This window comes from Molossus molossus, unplaced genomic scaffold (assembly GCF_014108415.1).
Source record: "Molossus molossus isolate mMolMol1 unplaced genomic scaffold, mMolMol1.p scaffold_m16_p_20, whole genome shotgun sequence".
NCBI lineage: Eukaryota > Metazoa > Chordata > Mammalia > Chiroptera > Molossidae > Molossus > Molossus molossus.
The window spans coordinates 23,317,758-23,335,420 of NW_023425356.1; the positions used below are offsets into that span (position 1 = coordinate 23,317,758).

The window sequence follows — 17,663 nt, forward strand, 5'->3', positions numbered from 1 at the left end:
TGCGGTATTCTAATCATCCTAGGTGTAACATGCCCAGATGTGGCTCTGATCTTTCAGCCCACCCACCTCTGCCCAGCTTGGAGGATACACTCTTTGAAATCCTTCCTTCAATTAATAACAGAATTCTCCACTGTCCAGGAAGCAAAGATCCCAAGGAGAAAGGGAGGGAAAACAGCAGCAATTCTGACACATGAGAAGATGGCTGCAACAGCTTCAGTTGTGAAATGAGTTTGGTTTGAATATTACCATCCTCCATGCTAAAGAGGTTCCCCAAGCACACCAACCACCTCAAGGCAAGAAACTGACAGGGCACTGGTGCTGGGAGGTAGATCAGGGCCAAGGACAGAAGGGGATTAGCCTAAATCTAGCATTCTGCCACTCTGGGGTTTCTGTTTTTAGACAAAAGCCACAGATGAAATTAAAAGGAAATGAGTAATGGAAGTTAAGCTTAAGCCCTGAGAGTAAAGGACTGCTCCAGTTCACTGTGTTCACAAATGTATCTACCCTGGGAGATACTGTGTCCTTGGGGACTTCAATTTCACCAAGGGGAAGGCAAGTTGGAAGGGAGTAGAGCTATCAGCCCCAGAGTAAACAAAGGTGGAGTCTAAAGGGAGGCACTCAGAGCAAAGGGCTATTTGCCTCTCCCCTATGAGTGCGTGCTCTAGTGTTAAGGGAAAGTGAGGTAATCAGCAGGAAAGCAAATCTGAACCAAAGAAAGGTGATAAAGCCTGTTGCTTAGTCCTCCAGATTGATATAGGAGAGAGACACACAATAGTCAGACATTCTAACCCCCTCCAGAGAGTAGGAATTTGGGAATAAGGTCAGAATTGAAACTTCTGTCCGAACCCACTGACTCCCTCAACAGTATTCCTAAAAAATTTTTAGACCACAAAAAGAAGAGACAAGTACCAGAAGTTAGAAAAGAAGTAAGGTGAACTATACAATTAAAAGTGGTTAAAATGGTGTCCTGGCCAGTGTGGCTCAGTTGGTTGGAGCGTCGTCTGTACACCAAAAGGTGGTGGGTTCAATTCCCAGTTGGGGCAGGTATGGGAGGTGACCAATTGATGCTCTCTCTCTTAAACACACACACACACACACACACACACACCACGTTTAAAATAAAAATAGCCCTGGCCAGTGTGGCTCAGTTGGTCGGAGCATCATCCCATACACCGAAAAGTGGTGGGTTCGATTCCGAGTCAGGGCACATACCCAGGTTGCAGGTTCAGTCCCTGGTTGGGGTGCATTCGGGGGGCAACTGATCGATGCTTCTCTCTCTCTTTTCCTCTCTCTAAAAATCAATGAAAAAAATCTCAGGTGAGGATTTAAAAAATAAATAAAAGTAGTTAAAATGATAAATTTTGTTATGTATATTTTTACCACCACCATCACAGCAAAAAAAGGATAAGGATAAAGACTACATTTAAGACCCAGGCTGGTTTTGCTCAGTGGTTAGAGTGTCAGTTCCAGGACCAATGAGTCACAGGTTCAGTTCCAGTCTGGTTCCAGGCCCCGGTCCGGGTCATGTAGGAGGCAACCAATCTTTGTGTGTCTCTCACATTGATGTTTGTTTCTCTCTCACTCTCTCTCCCCTTCTCTATCTTAAAAAAAATACAAAAATATCCTCAAGTGAGGATTAAAAAAAACCCTACATTTAAGTATTATGTTGCCAACTGTTTAAATTCAGCAAGAAGTGCAAAGGAGACTCAAAATCAAAAGTGGATTTGACAAGGTGCTACATTATAAAAGATCACTCTCCAGGCCAAAGCAGGAAGGAAAAATGGATTCCACAAACTCCAGAGTCTCAGCTCTGGAGCCAGCCAGCTTCTCAACAAGGGTTGGATGTTCACACAAAGCAACCAGAAAAATCACTAAGTGACAATCTCACCATCAGGAAGTGCTGAGCTTCCAGTGCCTGAGGGAGGTGCCTGCAAAACCCACATCCCAGAATGCCCTAAGAGGATAACAGGTAGCCCAAGCACCACCACCACCACCACCCCCTTCCCACAGGTGTCTCCTCCTCAGGAGGGGTTCAAAGTTCACTAGTGTAGAAAACCAAAAGATTAGGCTTCCTCAAGTTGGGGAGAAGATATTAGTTTCCATCAATATTTAACTATCACCCTACTTCCCCATCTGAGGACTTCCTCCCTAGACCTCAGCTCAGTAAGCAAATGTGGCAGGCTCTGAGCAAGGGAGCAGCTGAAGAAATATCTGAAGCTGCTCACTCTGCCTGCCTATCACCCCAAAGTCACCAAGAGTGGAAAAAAGGGAGCCAGATTTTCCTACAAGGAAAATTACCAAACCCTGGGAGGCATGGGTGAGGGTGGGGTGTGTGACATCAATCCATCCTAGACTATTCCTAGAATGCCTAATCTTAAAATGTTGAGCCTAAGGCTCTGCAACTCAACATGTGGCTAGCTCCTTCCGCCACCCTTTCGCTTCCCCTTTAAGGGGATATGGTCTCCAGAACAAAGGAGACGAAATAGTGTAGCTAGACATAAAGAGTTACCCAGCCAGTCCATCTCACTTGAATTGATAATTAGAAGTTACTGGCATAATGTACAGAGGAAAAATCCACTGAGAAAAAAGTGACTAAGACAAGTTCCCAGCATTTTCATGCCCAGTTATAAAAAGATATGAATATTCTAACAATCTTCAAGTGTTAATCTGGAGGGCAGCTGCCCCCACCCCCTTTACCCCTCAAAATGTTAATTCTCAGTCACTCCCCAGAGGAGCAGCCAAAAAGAAAAACTTACCAAGGGGGAAAATCTATCAATAAAACCCTATGAGTTCTTTCACTGGTTCTTCAAATTTTAGCAAGTTACTTTCCTCTCTAGCCTCACAATCCTCCCAAACCAAAGCCTCAACTCAGGGGATCAGCTCCACCCACTAGACTGCACCCTAGAACTTGGAAATTTTTATGGCTCATTAAAACTACTTTACCACTTCTAAACAGAAAGCGGTTTCAAGAATCACCATTCATTCCATCAACATTTTATGTTCCAACTTTCCATTGAACAAATATTACTGAATTAAAAAAAAAAAAAAAGACACCGGTGGATAATTGGGATAGTAACACAGTAATATTACTAGAACCTAGAACTCAGTACACTGTCTCCATCAACCACAGTGCTTGGTCATTCAGAAACTTTGACAGAAGTTGGCACTCCATCTGATTCTCTGCCACATACACTCGCCTTATCAGCTCTGCTTGGAAGAAGTTCCGGTTCAGCTTGCACTGATCAATCACACTTCAGCAATAAAGACCTGAATGTGGCTGCTGTTCCTGTCTTCCAGGTCCTCTTGGGTAGGGCCAGACACATTTTTTTCGGTTCCTACATTTGCACTAAGACGTAGGGAGTGAAGTACCACTTCCTCCCCTCTCGTTTCTTGTCGACTTAGAGAGTGGATTTAGCAGATGCAAGGGCTCCCCGTAAGGGGAAAGGGCCCCAGGCGGGAGGATGGGAGGCGGTGCTGTGGCCTCAACCTCCTCCAGGGAGGGCACCGCGCTTCCTCTCGGCCGACTGCTGCCTCATTTCCTGAGCAGGAGGAGGGAACGGAAAAGCTGCCAGCAGGCCAAGCCGGGGGCTTTCCGGTGGTTCCTACTCCCGAGCCCCACCCTTTAACAGTATGTTAGACCCTGCCCATCCCACGACCGGAGAAGCACCCATCTCTCACCCTGTGGGCCGGAAACCTCAAACAAGAGCCAAGTGACGCCCCTTCACGGGGAGTGGGGGAGGGAGAGGCCGCTGAGCCCCTCCCCCCGGCCGCACCCGACTTCGAGGAACTGAATGAATGAGCTGGAAAAGTAGGAGGGAAACCACTTCCCAGGCCCCGGGAGGCTCAATTCCTTTGGAAGTCAAGCCTGCTCGCTGGAGCACCCAGCCCCCACCCACCCACCTGAGGTCCAACTGAAGCCAAGCCCCACCCATCCTGCAGACTCCAACTTCATCTCCGAATCTACCAGCCCCCGGAGGGCCGTGCTCCACCACAAATAAAGGGACCCAGTTCCGGGTCCCAGCTGTTCCCGGGCCTGCCCCTCCCTCACGCGCCTCGCCCTCTCGGTACCTGTTCCCGGGCCCGCCTTTCTCCCTCCACTTCCCGCTGGAGGCGCTCGGCCCTCTCTTCTGCATCATCCGCCTGCTGCTGCAGAACTTGGATCTTGCGTTTCACCGCCTCAATGGTGGTGATCCCGGCCATGGTGCCCACCCAGCTGCGGCTCGCGTTCGGTTTCCTGCCTCCTCCGCTCCGCGCTGCAACCGCTTCTCACCCTAGTTCCGCCTGCTCCGCCCTGAAATACCGGAACTCCCCCGCCCGCGCGGATGTGACGCCACAGCCGCTGTGCCCTCCCACCGCCAGGCAGGCGGGAAGGCTGGCTGCTGGAGGAGCCCCGAGGCGGGGAGCGAGGGGCGGTGCCTTCCCGACTGCTCCCGGTCTGGCCCTTGGGCCTGTAAAGAGGGGCAGGGTTGGGAAGAAGGAAGGCTACCATGGTAACGTGAAGGCGTGTGGGGGTCTAGCCCCTCTGCCCAGGCAGGCTGCCCCCCGTGGTTGGCCTACTAGTGGGCTGTCCTTACGCTCCCACCATTGGCCCCTCACTCCCCCAATGCTGACCCACCACCATCTACCCACGAGAGCATCCTGTAGCTCTATAATATAAATATCCTACAAGCCTCTTCTCCCCATCCCACACTGGCTTCAGAACCAGGTGCTAGGAAAAGCTTAGACTTTTTGAGTCTCATCTTCAAAAGAACCCCACTCTGACACCAATCAGAAAGAATAGCTGTACCCCTATGTTCATAGCAGCACTATTTACAATTGCTAAGATCTGGAAACAGCCCAAGTGTCCATCAATGGATGAGTGGATAAAAAAGCTGTGGTACATATACACGATGGAATGCTATGCAGCTGTAAGAAAGAGCGATCTCTTATCCTTTGAGATGACATGGAGGGACCCGGAGAGTATTATGCTAAGCAAACTAAGCCAATCAGAGAAGGACAGGTATTGCATGATCTCACTTATTTGTGGAATATAATGAACAATACAAGCTGATGAACATAATAGACCCAGGACATGGAAGTAGGGTGCAGACTGACAAACCTCAGAGGACAGGAAGGGGGGTATAAACCACAGAACTTAGATAACAAGGGGGGGAGCGGGATCAGGAGGATTGTCAATGAGGGAAAAAGGAGAAACAACTGTAACAAAAATAAATTAATAAAAATTGCAGCCCTGGTCAGTTTGGCTCAGCGGTTGGAGCGTCGCCTGCGGTCCAGAGAGACCCGGGTTTGGTTCCTGCTAAGTGTGCGTACCTCGGTTGCAGTTTGTCCCCGGCCCTGGTTGGTTGTGCGGGTGACGACCACTCGATGTGTCCCTTTTACATCGATGTTTCTCTCTCTCTTCCTCTCTCTCCATCCCACTCTATCTGAACAAAAAAATGGAAAAAAAAAAAAAAAACCCACTCTGCAACCTCCTTTCAAACCTGGCTCAGGTAGGTTCTCTCCCATCTCCTGAAAGTCAATGAAGGAAAGTATGGGTATGGAAGGGACAGGCAGGATGGTAAATTTATTCTGTTTGGCATCAGTTATGAACTAACATGTCCTATTTAGAATACTAGTCTTTCCCCTGTTCCTTTGCAGTGGTTCTGAACCTTCCTAATGCCACGACCTTTTAATACAGTACCTCGTGTTGTGGTGACCCCCAACCACAAAATTATTTTTGTTGCTACTTCACAACTGTAATTTTGCTACTGTTATGAATCACCATTGGAAAGATGTGTTTGCCGATGGTCTTAGGCGAACCCTGCGAAAGGTTCGTTCGACCCCCAAAGGGGTCACGACCCACAGGTTGAGAACCGCTGCCTTAGAAAGTCAATATGCACCAGCAATTTACCAGCCCCTCTATACCTTAAGACTTGGTAATTAATCATTGCTTACAATTCCTTTTGTAGGCAAGGAAGGTCTTATGCCACTATTTCATCAGGAAGGGATCCTCTATTATGGATCACTGTTGAGACAGGCCAGTAAACCAGGATAAGTGAATAGGGAAACTGAGAGAGATAATTAAACAACAATTTGCAGCCATCTAGAAAATCTAGGTGCCAAGCAGTTTGCAGCCATCTAGTAAATCCTACCTTCCCTAAACCAGGGATACTTAAGAGTAAATGGTTTGCATTTCTCCTCCCCAACCAGAGGGTAAATATCTCAAATCACCTTACTTAAGGAGACACATAGCAGAAATCCAATTTGTGCCATTTGCCAACCACACCCAAGAACCCATAAAGTTAAGAGAATAAATCTCAATGAATATTCTATTGCGATCCACCCCTAAGACTCCCGTAAATGCCCAGCCTTTAAAACCCCTCAAACCAAAGGTCCCAGCTTTTGTTCTCCCTCCCAGAAACACACTTGTGCCTTCCTCCCACCACTACCACCACCTTCTTTCCCTACAAACATTCATCTCCTAAACTCTAAAGCATCCCATGAGGCTTGCAACCAGGGCAGCAATGGGCAGTGGCAGCTCATCCCCAGCAAACCTCATGAACCTGTCCCCAAGGCCCCCTTTTCTCTGACTTCTTAACCAAAGCAGATCAGCCTAGGCTCATTTCCCCAGACTGTTGTTGTTTCACTGTCCCTAGCTTTAATAAATGTCCTCTAAAATTCACCTGGACTTATGAAATTTTTCCTGCACGCTATTGGCCGGCCCTAGGCAGACCCACCAAGGATCAAGTCCCCTTTCCGGTAACACTGTTAACAGATCTTTTGTGCAACAGCAAGATGTGAGTGCCTGGAAAACTGTACTGAGGAACTGAGCCTCCATTCTGTATTATAACCTTCACCAATTTCACTGCAACTTCTGCTTCCATGTACATCGAGTTAGAAACTATCCCTACAGGCACTGCCATGCAGGAATTTTGGAAGCACAATAGTAAAGACTTCAAAATGTTATCATCTTCCTCTTTTTTCTTTGTATTTCTCCCACCTTCCCATTTACTAATAGTAATAAATCTCTCCTGTGATGCAGCTCTCTTCTGCCCTAGAGAATTAAGGTGTAGAACAGGACTTAGAATTAAGAATCCTACCCCCTGAAAGGATTGGTAGGTAAGACAGTTGCTACCCTTGATGCCTGGTTCTGAGGAAACTCCTGGAAGCTTTATCTTCCTATTTCCTTTTAGAAATACTGAGCAATGAGACTATTCAGAGGAAATGACTCAGACATAATAATATAATAACAAAATATAAAATTATGAAAAAAAAGAATAATTTGCTTGGTAGAATAACCTATACACTTTGCTCCTCCCCCCCCCCCAAGAATTGAGAAGAAAGAGTAGAGTTCTTAGCCTCAGTAAACTCTACCCTGATGGCTAAGAATTTTTCCATCTCTCTGGAGAAGTCTGATCAGAGAGTCTACAGAAGCAGAAATGAAACTTTGTCATCTGGGTGCTGGTCAGCAGGGGGCACTGTTGTACTTCCCTTTGCCCTAGTGAAAAAGCAGACCTCATCTTAGACAAAACAAAGGGGTGTTGAGAGCACCATGCATTCCTGAAGCTGTTAGATTTGAACAGATAATCCTCTCTTGATCCAGGGAAACAGGTGGATTGACTCTGATAGCCTTTAAAAGTATGATGGATGGGCAGAATGAGGTCCAGTGCTATTGTTTTCCTGGTGACCAACAATACAATATATCAACAGGTCTTTCTATCCCTGTCCCTCCTCTTCCCATCTCTCCCACCTCCTGTACTTAAAATAGGGTGTAATGACTCTATGTCCTAACCATTGCACTCCTCTCTTTCCTTGTTTTACCCTAATTGGTTTCTGATTTCATCTCATATTGAAAGAACCTTAGACATGGTTGTACAACAAAACAATGTGAATGTTCTTACTACTACTGAACTGTACATTTTTAGATGGTTAAAATGGCCAATTTTTAAATTTTTTTATTTATTGATTTTTAGAGAGAGAGAGAGCGGAAGGGAGAGAGAAAGAAACATCAATTTGTTCCACTTATTTATGCATTCGTTGGTTACTTCTTGTATATGCCCTGACGGAGAAATGAACTCGCAACCTTAGCATATCAAGACAACGCTCTAATCAACTGAGCTACTCAGCCAGGGCTAAAATGGCCAATTTTATGTTTTGTATATTTTTCCACAGTTAAAAATAAAAAAGAAGCCCAGCAGGTGTGGCTCAGTGGTTAAGTGTTGACCCATGCACCAAGAGGTTGCCAGTTTTATTCCAGATCAGGGCACATGCACAGGTTGTGGGCTGGATCCTCAGTGGGAGGCATGCAGGAGGTGGGCCAGTCTCTATTCTCTCTCATTGATGTCTCTATCTCTCTCCCTCTCCCTTCCTCTCTCTCTAAAATCAATAAAGTAAAATTAATAATAGTAATAAAAAAAGATCTTAGATGAACTCAGGGAGGAAAAAAAAAGTTTGGACTAACCTTGTCATACCCTTGACCTTTCTTTGTTCAAGCAGTCCTAGCAAATCCTACACTTTCCAGCAAATTTTCTTGGATAATCAGAATTCCCTGTGTAAACATGCAGCTATTGACTCTCTCCTCTCTTTCTTCCCCTTATCTACATCAAAGTAATATGCTCTGTTTACTTGTTTATTAATCTCAAGGGCAGAAAGTGATCTGTGAACTTCCTTTATATTGGACAGAGCACCCTCCCCACAAAAATGCATATATTATGTTGCTAATGATTGACCCTTGCTGTCTACTTTAAACCTTGTTGTCTCCTCCTTATTCAAAGCTTTTCCCAATTTTTATCAACACCTCACTTTCCTTCTTTGACCCTTTGAGGTAGGAGTCAGACAATTTTTCTGTAAAGGGCCTGATAGTAAATATTTCTGGCTTTGTAGATCATAGGGAGAAAGCCAATAGACGCTATGTAAGTGAATGGGCATGACAATGTTCCAATAAAACTCTACAAAAACCAGACTGGGCTAGCTTTGCACAGTGGAAGTATCGTGGCCAATGAGGTTTATCTGAAGCACAATTATTGCTTAAAAAAAAAAAGAAGAAGAAGAAACACACACACACACACACACACACATGCTGGGGCAGGATTTACCCTACAGGTGGTAGTTTGCTGACCCCAGCTTTGAGAAGAGAAATCTTTCTTCCTGTATCTTCACCAGATCTAACAGGTTTTTGCCTCCTGCCCTCAGCCTTCCTCTTCTGTTTCTTGCTTTTCATATCTCATATCTCTGAGGGTACTTACTGACTGTAAGGGGAAAGCTAACAAAGGTGAGAGAAGTTGAATAAATTTGTTTGTTTTTGTTAATCCTTACCTGAGGATATTTTTCCATCAATTTTTAGAGCGAGTAGAAGGGAAGGAAGAAGAGAGAGAGAGAAACATTGTTGTGAGAGAGACACAGATTGGTTGCCTGTCTCCTGCACGACCCCAGCTGTGGCCTGGGATCAAACCTGCAACCTAGCCCTGGCCGGTTTGGCTCAGCGGTTAGAGCGCCCGCCTGCGGTCTGGAGAGACCCGGGTTCGGTTCCCGCTAAGGGCATGTACCTTGGTTGCAGTTTGTCCCCGGCCCTGGTTGGTCGTGTGGGTGGCAGCCACTCGATGTGTCCCTTTCACATCGATGTTTCTCTCTCTCTCTCTTCCTCTCTCTCCCTCCCACTTTGTACAAAAAATGGAAAAATGTCCTCGGGTGAGGATAAAACAAACAAACAAAAAAAACCCCTGCAACCTAGGTGCTTGCCCTTGACCAGGAATTGAACCCTTGACCCTTCAGTTCGTGGGCCAAAGCTCTAACTGCTGAGCCAAATCAGCCAGTGAGTTTGTTTTTATTAATCCATGGTTTATATATTTGGATGTTTTTGGTAGATTCCTATATAAATATGAGAAGTGTTTTCAAATGAATATACTGAGTATGCCTGGGTGGGGGGTGATGTATGTGTGTGTGTACAGTCGTCCCTCGTTTATCAAGTTAATCCGTTCCAGACTCTAGCGGTTGCACCAGGCATTGAAGGATTTCTGAGGTGCTCGAATACATAGGCCAACAGTCCATACGTACAGTAATTTTAATTGTAATACAGAGGTGTATAATTGACTCAGACAACCGAGCACACGCTATATCATTTTCACTGTCTCAATCAACTTTTTAATGAATCTATTTGAAAAAACCACAATAGAATGAAGCTGTGAAAGTCGAAGCGCGAAGTTGGGAGGGACAACGGTATATAAAACTGGACAGAATTCATCCCCACGAAATTCCTGTATCTTTCCAGTGATATTTATATATTGTCTAGAGCCTCTAGATCACACTCTCCCAAGATCTCAGGTTCAACTTGTTTGTTCTCTTCATTGCTCCTGGAAACATCTGCTCAAGCCCACATACTGTTTCAGCCTAAAGATTTAACCCCGAAATTTGTTACCCAACATCTCACAAAACTGCTATCAATGTGACATTGTGACACTTTGCAAAAACTATCCCCATGTCTGCTTATTAGAACCAGAGACATCTATCCATTTATACCTGGAACGAAGGTTAAGCAATTCCAGCAGGCCATCACGCACTTGCCCAGAGCCCTACGGGGAACCTGCATGTTTCGAAATCTTACAAGAAGGGTGAGTTAATAGTTTGCAGTGGCATAAACTTTTGGAAACTATGAATATATACATAATGTATATGATCCACTTTGTGTCTCTGACCTCTGGCATGGTATATTTAACAACACTCATCACTTTCCCAGGCCACTGAAAGTGGTGGAGAGCCACAAAGGAGATCAGAAACCTAAGAGCAAAGAGCTAAATATGAAGATTCAGAAACATTTGTTTTGCCCTGGCCGGTTTGGCTCAGCAGTTGGAGAGTCGGCCTGCGGTACAGAGAAAAACATTTGTTTTGCCCTGGCCGGCTTTGCTCAGTGGTTAGAGCGTCAGCTCGTGGGCCGGAGAGTCCCGAGTTTGGTTCCTGCTGAGGGCACGTGCCTCGGTTGCAGTTCATCCCCGGACCCGGTTAGGGTCGTTTGGGTGGCAACCACTCGATGTGTCTCTTTCACATCGATGCTTCTCCCTCTCTCCATCCCTCCCACTCTATCTGAAGGTGAATGTAAAAATGTCCTTGGGTGAGTATAAAAAAATAAACATAATTAAAAAACAAAACACTTGTTTTGTTTCTTTTGTTTTTTAAATATATTTTTATTGATATTTTAGAGAGAGATAAAGGGAAAGGGAGAGAGAGAGAGAAACACTGATAACAGAACATCAATCAGCTGCCTCCTGCACACTACCTAGTGGGGGTGGAACCCACAACACACACATGTGCCCTGACCAGGAATCCAACCAATGACCTCTTGGTGCATGGAACAATGCTCAATCCACTGAACCACACTGGCCGGGCTCAAAATCATTTGTGAATGGCCTACTCTCTTTCTAGCTATTTTCCAAAAACAAATGTAATTTTTAAAAACACATGCTTGTCATTTCCTATTAATTCAGTGCTGAGAATTTACTATTTCCATCAATACGAGGACATTCTTTTGTTGCTATTAAGATTCCTATGGGCCCTGGCCGGTTTGGCTCAGCGGTTAGAGCGTCGGCCTGCGGTCCAGAGAGACCCGGGTTCGGTTCCTGCTAAGGGCGCATACCACGATTGCAGTTTGTCCCCGGCCCTGGTTGGGTTGTGTGGGTGGCAGCCACTCGATGTGTCCCTTTCACATCGATGTTTTTCTCTCTCTCTTCCTCTCTCTCCCTCCCACTCTATCTGAACAAAAAATGGAAAAAATGTCCCCCAGTGAGGATAAAAAAAAATTTTTTTAAAAGAAAAGATTCCTACGGACCTGGTGTGGTCCATTGTAGAGCATCAGCCCATGCACCAAGAGGTCGCAGGTTCCATTCTCAGTCAGGGTACATGCCCAGGTTGTGGGCCCAATCCCCAATGGGAACATGTAGGAGGCAGCCAATCGATGTTCTCTCTCATTGATGTTTCTATCTCTCTCTCTCTTTCCCTTCCTCTCTCTCTAAAAGCAATAAAGGGGGGAAAAAGACTCCTATGGTACTTTTCTATGTAATCTCTCATTTATCTTCATGGTAAGCTTCAAGGTTGAAGGTGAAGGAAAGTAGGTGGTTATGGGATAAAATAAAGTGGAAAAGATAATTCATTTTATTTTCAAATATAAAAATGTTCTAGGGAAAATTTAGCCCTAGAGAAGCTGAGTAATTTAGTCAACTTCACAGAGTAAGGTCTGATGGTGATACCTTTCCCCTCTGAGATTATCCAGCATCTAAGATTTCCATCTTATTTCTTCTGTCCCTTTCAGTTTCTTCTATCATTCTAAGGTCCTCTCTGCTGCCCCATGAACAATGTTTCCTATGGCATCTCTAGCATAAGGGCAGATATCTACAATGGCCAAGATAAACAAACCCAGATAAGGCTAGGGTCAACGTGACCTCTTTTGTCCCATTATGAAATATGAGCTGCCTTTGCTGGACAGTTAAGAGATGAGAGTCTCCCTATTAATATACATATCTACATGCCAAATCTTGGACACAAAAGCTAAGAATGTGGCATAGGGGAGGAGGTGGGATAAGTGATAGCAGTCTGGACTTAGAGTCCCCACCCTTTGTCCAAGCCCTGGGAAAGATAATTAAATTCCTGGATTGAGGTGAGACCTTAAAGACTTCTATGTGTCTTTAAGAAAGGATAAATTGCCCTGGCTGATTTGGCTCAGCGTTTAGAGCATTGGCCCATAGACCAAAGAGTCAAAGGTTCAATTCCGGTCAAGGGCACATACCTTGGTTGTGGTTCGGTTTGGTCCCCGGCCCTCATCAGGGTTGTGCGGGAGGCAACCAATTGGTGTCTCTTTCACGACGATGTTTCTCTCTCTCTCCGTCCCCTTCTCTATCTCTCTCTCCCTCCCACTCTTTCTGAAAATGAAAAATGGAAAAATATCCTTGGTTCCTTGGTTGAGGACTTAAATAAAAAAATAAAGAAAGGAAGGAAGGAAGAATATGCCATTACAAGGATATGCCAGCATGTGGTTATATGCTATAACGTATGGGGAATCTATGTCTATGTTCTGTGAATCCACAAGTAGGTATATGTCCAAGTGTGTTTGGAATTTAGTCCTATTAACATGAAGATCTTATATGTGTAGATGAAACCCACCCCCATCTCTCTAATACTCACATCAGCTGCCTTCTTCTCTGCCAGCTCCAGCTTCTCCTGGGCATCCTTCAAAGCTTCAGAATACTTGTCCAGCTCATCTTCTGTCCCTTTCAGCTTCTTCTGCATTGCTGCCAGCTCATCTTCCAGCTGTAGGAGCCCCAAGAGTCACACACAAGACATACATACACAGCAGTGCAGGCTCAGATCCTGGGATCTTAAGCCCTGACAGATCCCTGAGCTGAGCTCTATTTTATCATCACCAGAATGACACACTTTCTCTCCCATCGCTTCCAGCCAACTGCCCCAGGAGTTATACTGGCCTTGGCCTGTGACCCTATGATCTTGGATCCTAAGATGATCAAGCCATGCTGAGTTTTCATTTAAGACTCTGGGATAGTAAATATATTAGGGTGTAGGTGCCTATAACTCCATCTAAGGGAAAAGAGATGCTGTATGCGAAGCTCCCACCTTTTCCTCTAGAAATCAGGGGCTCTTCCAAAATGGGACCTACTCCTACTTAAATCAAGGAGACACAATGAGCTCAGAAAGGACCACTGACTTTCCCAAGGTTATGCAGACAGTCTGGGTCAGTTACCCTATTTGTCCTTTGCCTATCCAGTCAGGCTGGGGAAGCAGACGAGTTTCTCCTACTCAAAGAAGGAGTTGGTACCAGTAGTCACTGCCTTTTTCATGAAAACTCTCTTCCATTGCACAGTCTTGCTCACTAGTAGGTGAGAGACACCAGTGCCAGTGCCTACCTGTTTACTTCTTTCTTCTGCCTGCTTCTGCTCAGCTTCAGCTTGTTCTGCCCTGTCCAGAGCATTCTCCTTGTCCAGCTTTAGCATCTGCATCTTTTTCTTGATGGCCTCCATCATGAGCAGTGGCTGTTGGTGAGCTCACCTGTGAACACTGGAGAACTGGAGACTAGGGAAAGAAAGGAGGTACTGCTGGCGGAGTGACTAGAGTCCCCCAGACTTGAGCCCTTATCTCTGTTTATGGCTCCACCTCTTGTTCCTAATATGGTCCTTCCAGCTCCCTCCAGCCCATCATTGTTCTCCTGGAAGAACACAGGGTGAGACACTTTGGTAGACTGACATCACAGGCAAAGAAAAAATTTAGGAACAGCTGAGGCTGATTTTAGACAATGGAAAGTTGGGGAGGGGAGACGCTCTTCCTGACCCTGAAACTTTCCACTCACTCTGGGCAGCTGTATGGGTTTTTTTAAAGAGCAGGGAGAGGGGAGAGGGGAACAGTGAAATAGAGAAGGGTACTTTGGCAATTCTAGAGTGGTAGAACTTGAGAGTCCCAGTTGCTCTTCAGTTTCCCCTTACTCTCACCTGGACTGTGTTGGATGCTGATCAAACTCCACTGGTTGAGTTTTACCTTTTGATTCCTAGTATTCAGGAAGTTTGAGCAATAGTGAAAAGGAGGGGTCATTCATGATCCTGACAATTCCCCCGATCCCCAGATCAAATTACTGCGTTATTTTGAGAGACTTTAATTGGCAGGGAGACATATTCCTCCCCTTAAGAGTCACAGGGATGGAGTAAGAGGGTAGGGTGGAGATCTGGAAGGCTGTCCCTGAGCTTCAAGTGGGAGAGAGAATCAGGGCAGGGTCAGAGTAATCCAGATAGAATCATGCCCTCTGTTTCCCCATAGTGATCTTTAAATAGAACTTTGATACCCACACAGACCAAGGTCTATTTTGCTCTCTCCTCTTCTCATCCTCTGCTCCCTTAATATCCTTCACCCCGACCCTGCACACACCCTGGTAATCATCATTACCAGCTTTATTCTCCCCAGCTTAGTTCCAGGCCATGATCATTCTTCCACTTTGAGCCTTGTTATAAACAGGTGGCAATTGATCCCAGTACTCTTGCACCATTCAATCTGAGAATATGCCAAGGGAGAGGGGGACACTGGTCAAGGTGACCAGAGCAATCAGGGAAGAATATAAATTTTCTAAGTAGTCATTATATCAAGGATAGATGGGTCATGTTAATACTAAGCCCCAGCAATGGGGAAACTGAGACAGAGGGCAAAAACTGAGTCCACTCTTGAGAGCTTCCAGTCACTAGAGGTAGACAGGCAGATAGACCATCAGCTGGCTCTTGAAGGAAAGAAGAAAAACCAGAGACTCCTACTGTGGGACTAGGGAACAAGACAGTACCAGGGTCAGGAAGCAGTAGATAATAGAGTGTGGGGGGGTGGACATTGAATAAAGAGGAGGAAAAAAATACAGGAACAGGAGAAGATCAGAGATATATGGCTTTTGGTACAAGGGAAAGATATAGGAAGATTAGATTCTCAAATAAATGCCAGCTCTCTCCTGCTCTCATACTAGCCCGTCAACTTAAAACTGAAATCTGTGTAGGCAGTTTTTCCAAAGGGGTCCTGGAGGGAAGAGGTTCAGTAACAAAGATAGGAGCCCCAGAGCCCCAGATGTAGGAAAGGGTGTGATGCCAAATTGCCCACTGCTGTAAGAATATGTTTGACATTTAGTTGGTTCCTAATTAAGCAACCCAATATCAAACATATCACACAGAAGCAGGCAGAAGAGCTTTGGTGGTCATCTGCCTCTTCCCCACTGCAAAGAAAGGACAGAGCAGATACACCAGTCACCAAGCATGGCTAGATGGAGGGCCATCTCCTTGGGGAAGGGCACTGACTACTGCCTCTTTGCCTCCCAAGACAGCCAGTTCTTACTCATCAGCCCTTCGTGACATCCCTGTCTCAGCTCCTGTCTTAACCAGCGCCTGGTCTTTGCTGAATCACGTTGGCCTAAACCAGAAAGGATATCTGGCAGGGCTCCACATCCGGGCACCCATCCTTCCCAGAAGCTCCCACCCAGAGCTTTTCCCCCTGATGTCACGGCCCTAGTGCCCAGAGGATCAGTAATGTCAGCAGCTCCTTGTCAGCCTTGCCACCTGCTCTCAACTCCCTTCCAGCTGCCCTGAGGCTGTGGGGGTGGGGGTTTGCACATTCTGCTTTACCCTTCCAACAGAACTCCTAACCTTTCTATATCACCTCCACAAGACAGCTGAGGGCCTTCGAGCAGACACCATCCTGGAACCTTTCTGCTCCTAAGTACTACACGGGAGTAGCTGTGAGAGTGAGACACTTCTAGAATGCTTGGCTGCTTCTTCCCACTGTCTTGTCCCATCTCACCTTCTCTCCACGTCCTCCAGGCATTCTTCTTATAGTCACCGTGGGATGTCCAGAAGAGAAAAGTGACCTATCTTACTGTTAGCCTTCAGCCTGGGCTCCAAAGAAGATTTATGGTCTCCCTGCCTGGCTAATTGAAACTAAGACTTGAGGAGATCAAGGGTAAGGGATGAAACTCCCTCTGCCAGGAAGCAACCTGTAGTCCTCAGGACTCTCCTCCTCTTCTGAGCCTTTTTACAATTCCTAGGCTGGCTTCTTGAAAGGTCTTCCCTCACTGGAATCCAGCCTGCTTACTTTCTGGGAGATTTTTCTTCTGAAGAGAATCAGATCTGTTGAATGTCATGTGGCAGGCAGATGCTTCTCTCTACTGTGCAGAAAGGAGCCCAAGTTATAACTATACGAGGGGGGGGGGGAGTAGGGGTCTTGGGTGGAGTCTGGGGATGGGAGGAGGATGCTCTGCTTTAGCCCCCAGGCCTGTTCCATGTGTCCTTGTTCCCATTAGTCTGGACACCCCACACACACTCACACACACATATACCAACCCCACAGTGCCCTTGATCTAGATCAATAGCTTGTCCCAGGCCCCAATCCACTCCTGTTGTGTGTCTCTTGCCTTTCAGGGGAAGACTAACAAATGGGTATATAAGCCCCAAGTTAGGCACCTGTGCTGTTGCCTTATGTCCTTGTTCCTTTATGGCCCTCAGTGAAGGGTTGTCTGTAATTTTCACTTTCTTGGCCTTCCTTTTTTTACCCTTACTCCTCAAGTCATACTTCTCTTCTTTGAGAAAGTTGACTACCCTGGAGAACCAGAGACTGGGAGAGAGGCTGGGAAAGGGACTAACAGGAATTGAAAGGACTCCAGCGTTTGGACATTAGGGGAACAGAGGCAGAGACAGGAATATTGATGTAGGAGAGGAACAGTTCTCTTAAAAGGAGACTCTGGATGGTATAATCAGGCAGAAACATCAGATGGCCTCTGATGAACGCTTCCTAGCTCTCCTGGAAGTACATTCTGTGCAGTCATATCAAACAAGACTGAGCCCTTCTGAACCAGAGGAGCTGAGTGGGGTACCAGCCACAGAGGAAAAAGGGACTGGATGGGTATGATGGGTGAACTACTCAGCTGATGTGATGAGAGCAGACAGAGTAGGCAGAGAGAATCAGAGGTGATGGACTGTGTAGGGGGCTAGCCTGCCAATACTGGAGCCAGCCTGGCACTGACAAGCCCTGGGGAGAGAGGCCAAGGTCAGGGATCAAAGCAGAGGGGGTGGAGTATTCCGTGGGGCCAAATGAACAGAGGAAAGAGAAATACAAGGGGTTGGTGAGGAAGTGTGGTGGGAGGTGGGGGGCAGTCATTAATGGAGAGGAAATAA

At 46.1% G+C, this 17,663-nt stretch overlaps 1 protein-coding gene across 13 annotated transcripts in view; it reads right to left on the reverse strand.

Annotated features, from left to right (window-relative positions):
- Positions 1–14,085, reverse strand: part of TPM3 (tropomyosin 3) — a 35,304-nt gene extending 21,219 nt beyond the window's left edge. For 6 of the 13 annotated variants that reach the window (XM_036272026.1, XM_036272025.1, XM_036272022.1 and 3 more), the window contains exons 1-2: positions 13,884–14,074; positions 13,147–13,272 (exon numbers count right to left, since the gene is read on the reverse strand). In XM_036272026.1, the coding sequence (XP_036127919.1) occupies positions 13,147–13,272; positions 13,884–14,000 (243 nt within the window). In that variant the 5' untranslated portion in view covers positions 14,001–14,074. Of the gene's footprint in view, positions 1–4,068; positions 4,287–13,146; positions 13,273–13,883 lie in introns of those variants that run through there. The other 7 variants (XM_036272031.1, XM_036272032.1, XM_036272030.1 and 4 more) reach the window with 3 other exon arrangements.
- Between the last annotated feature and the right edge of the window lie 3,578 nt (positions 14,086–17,663).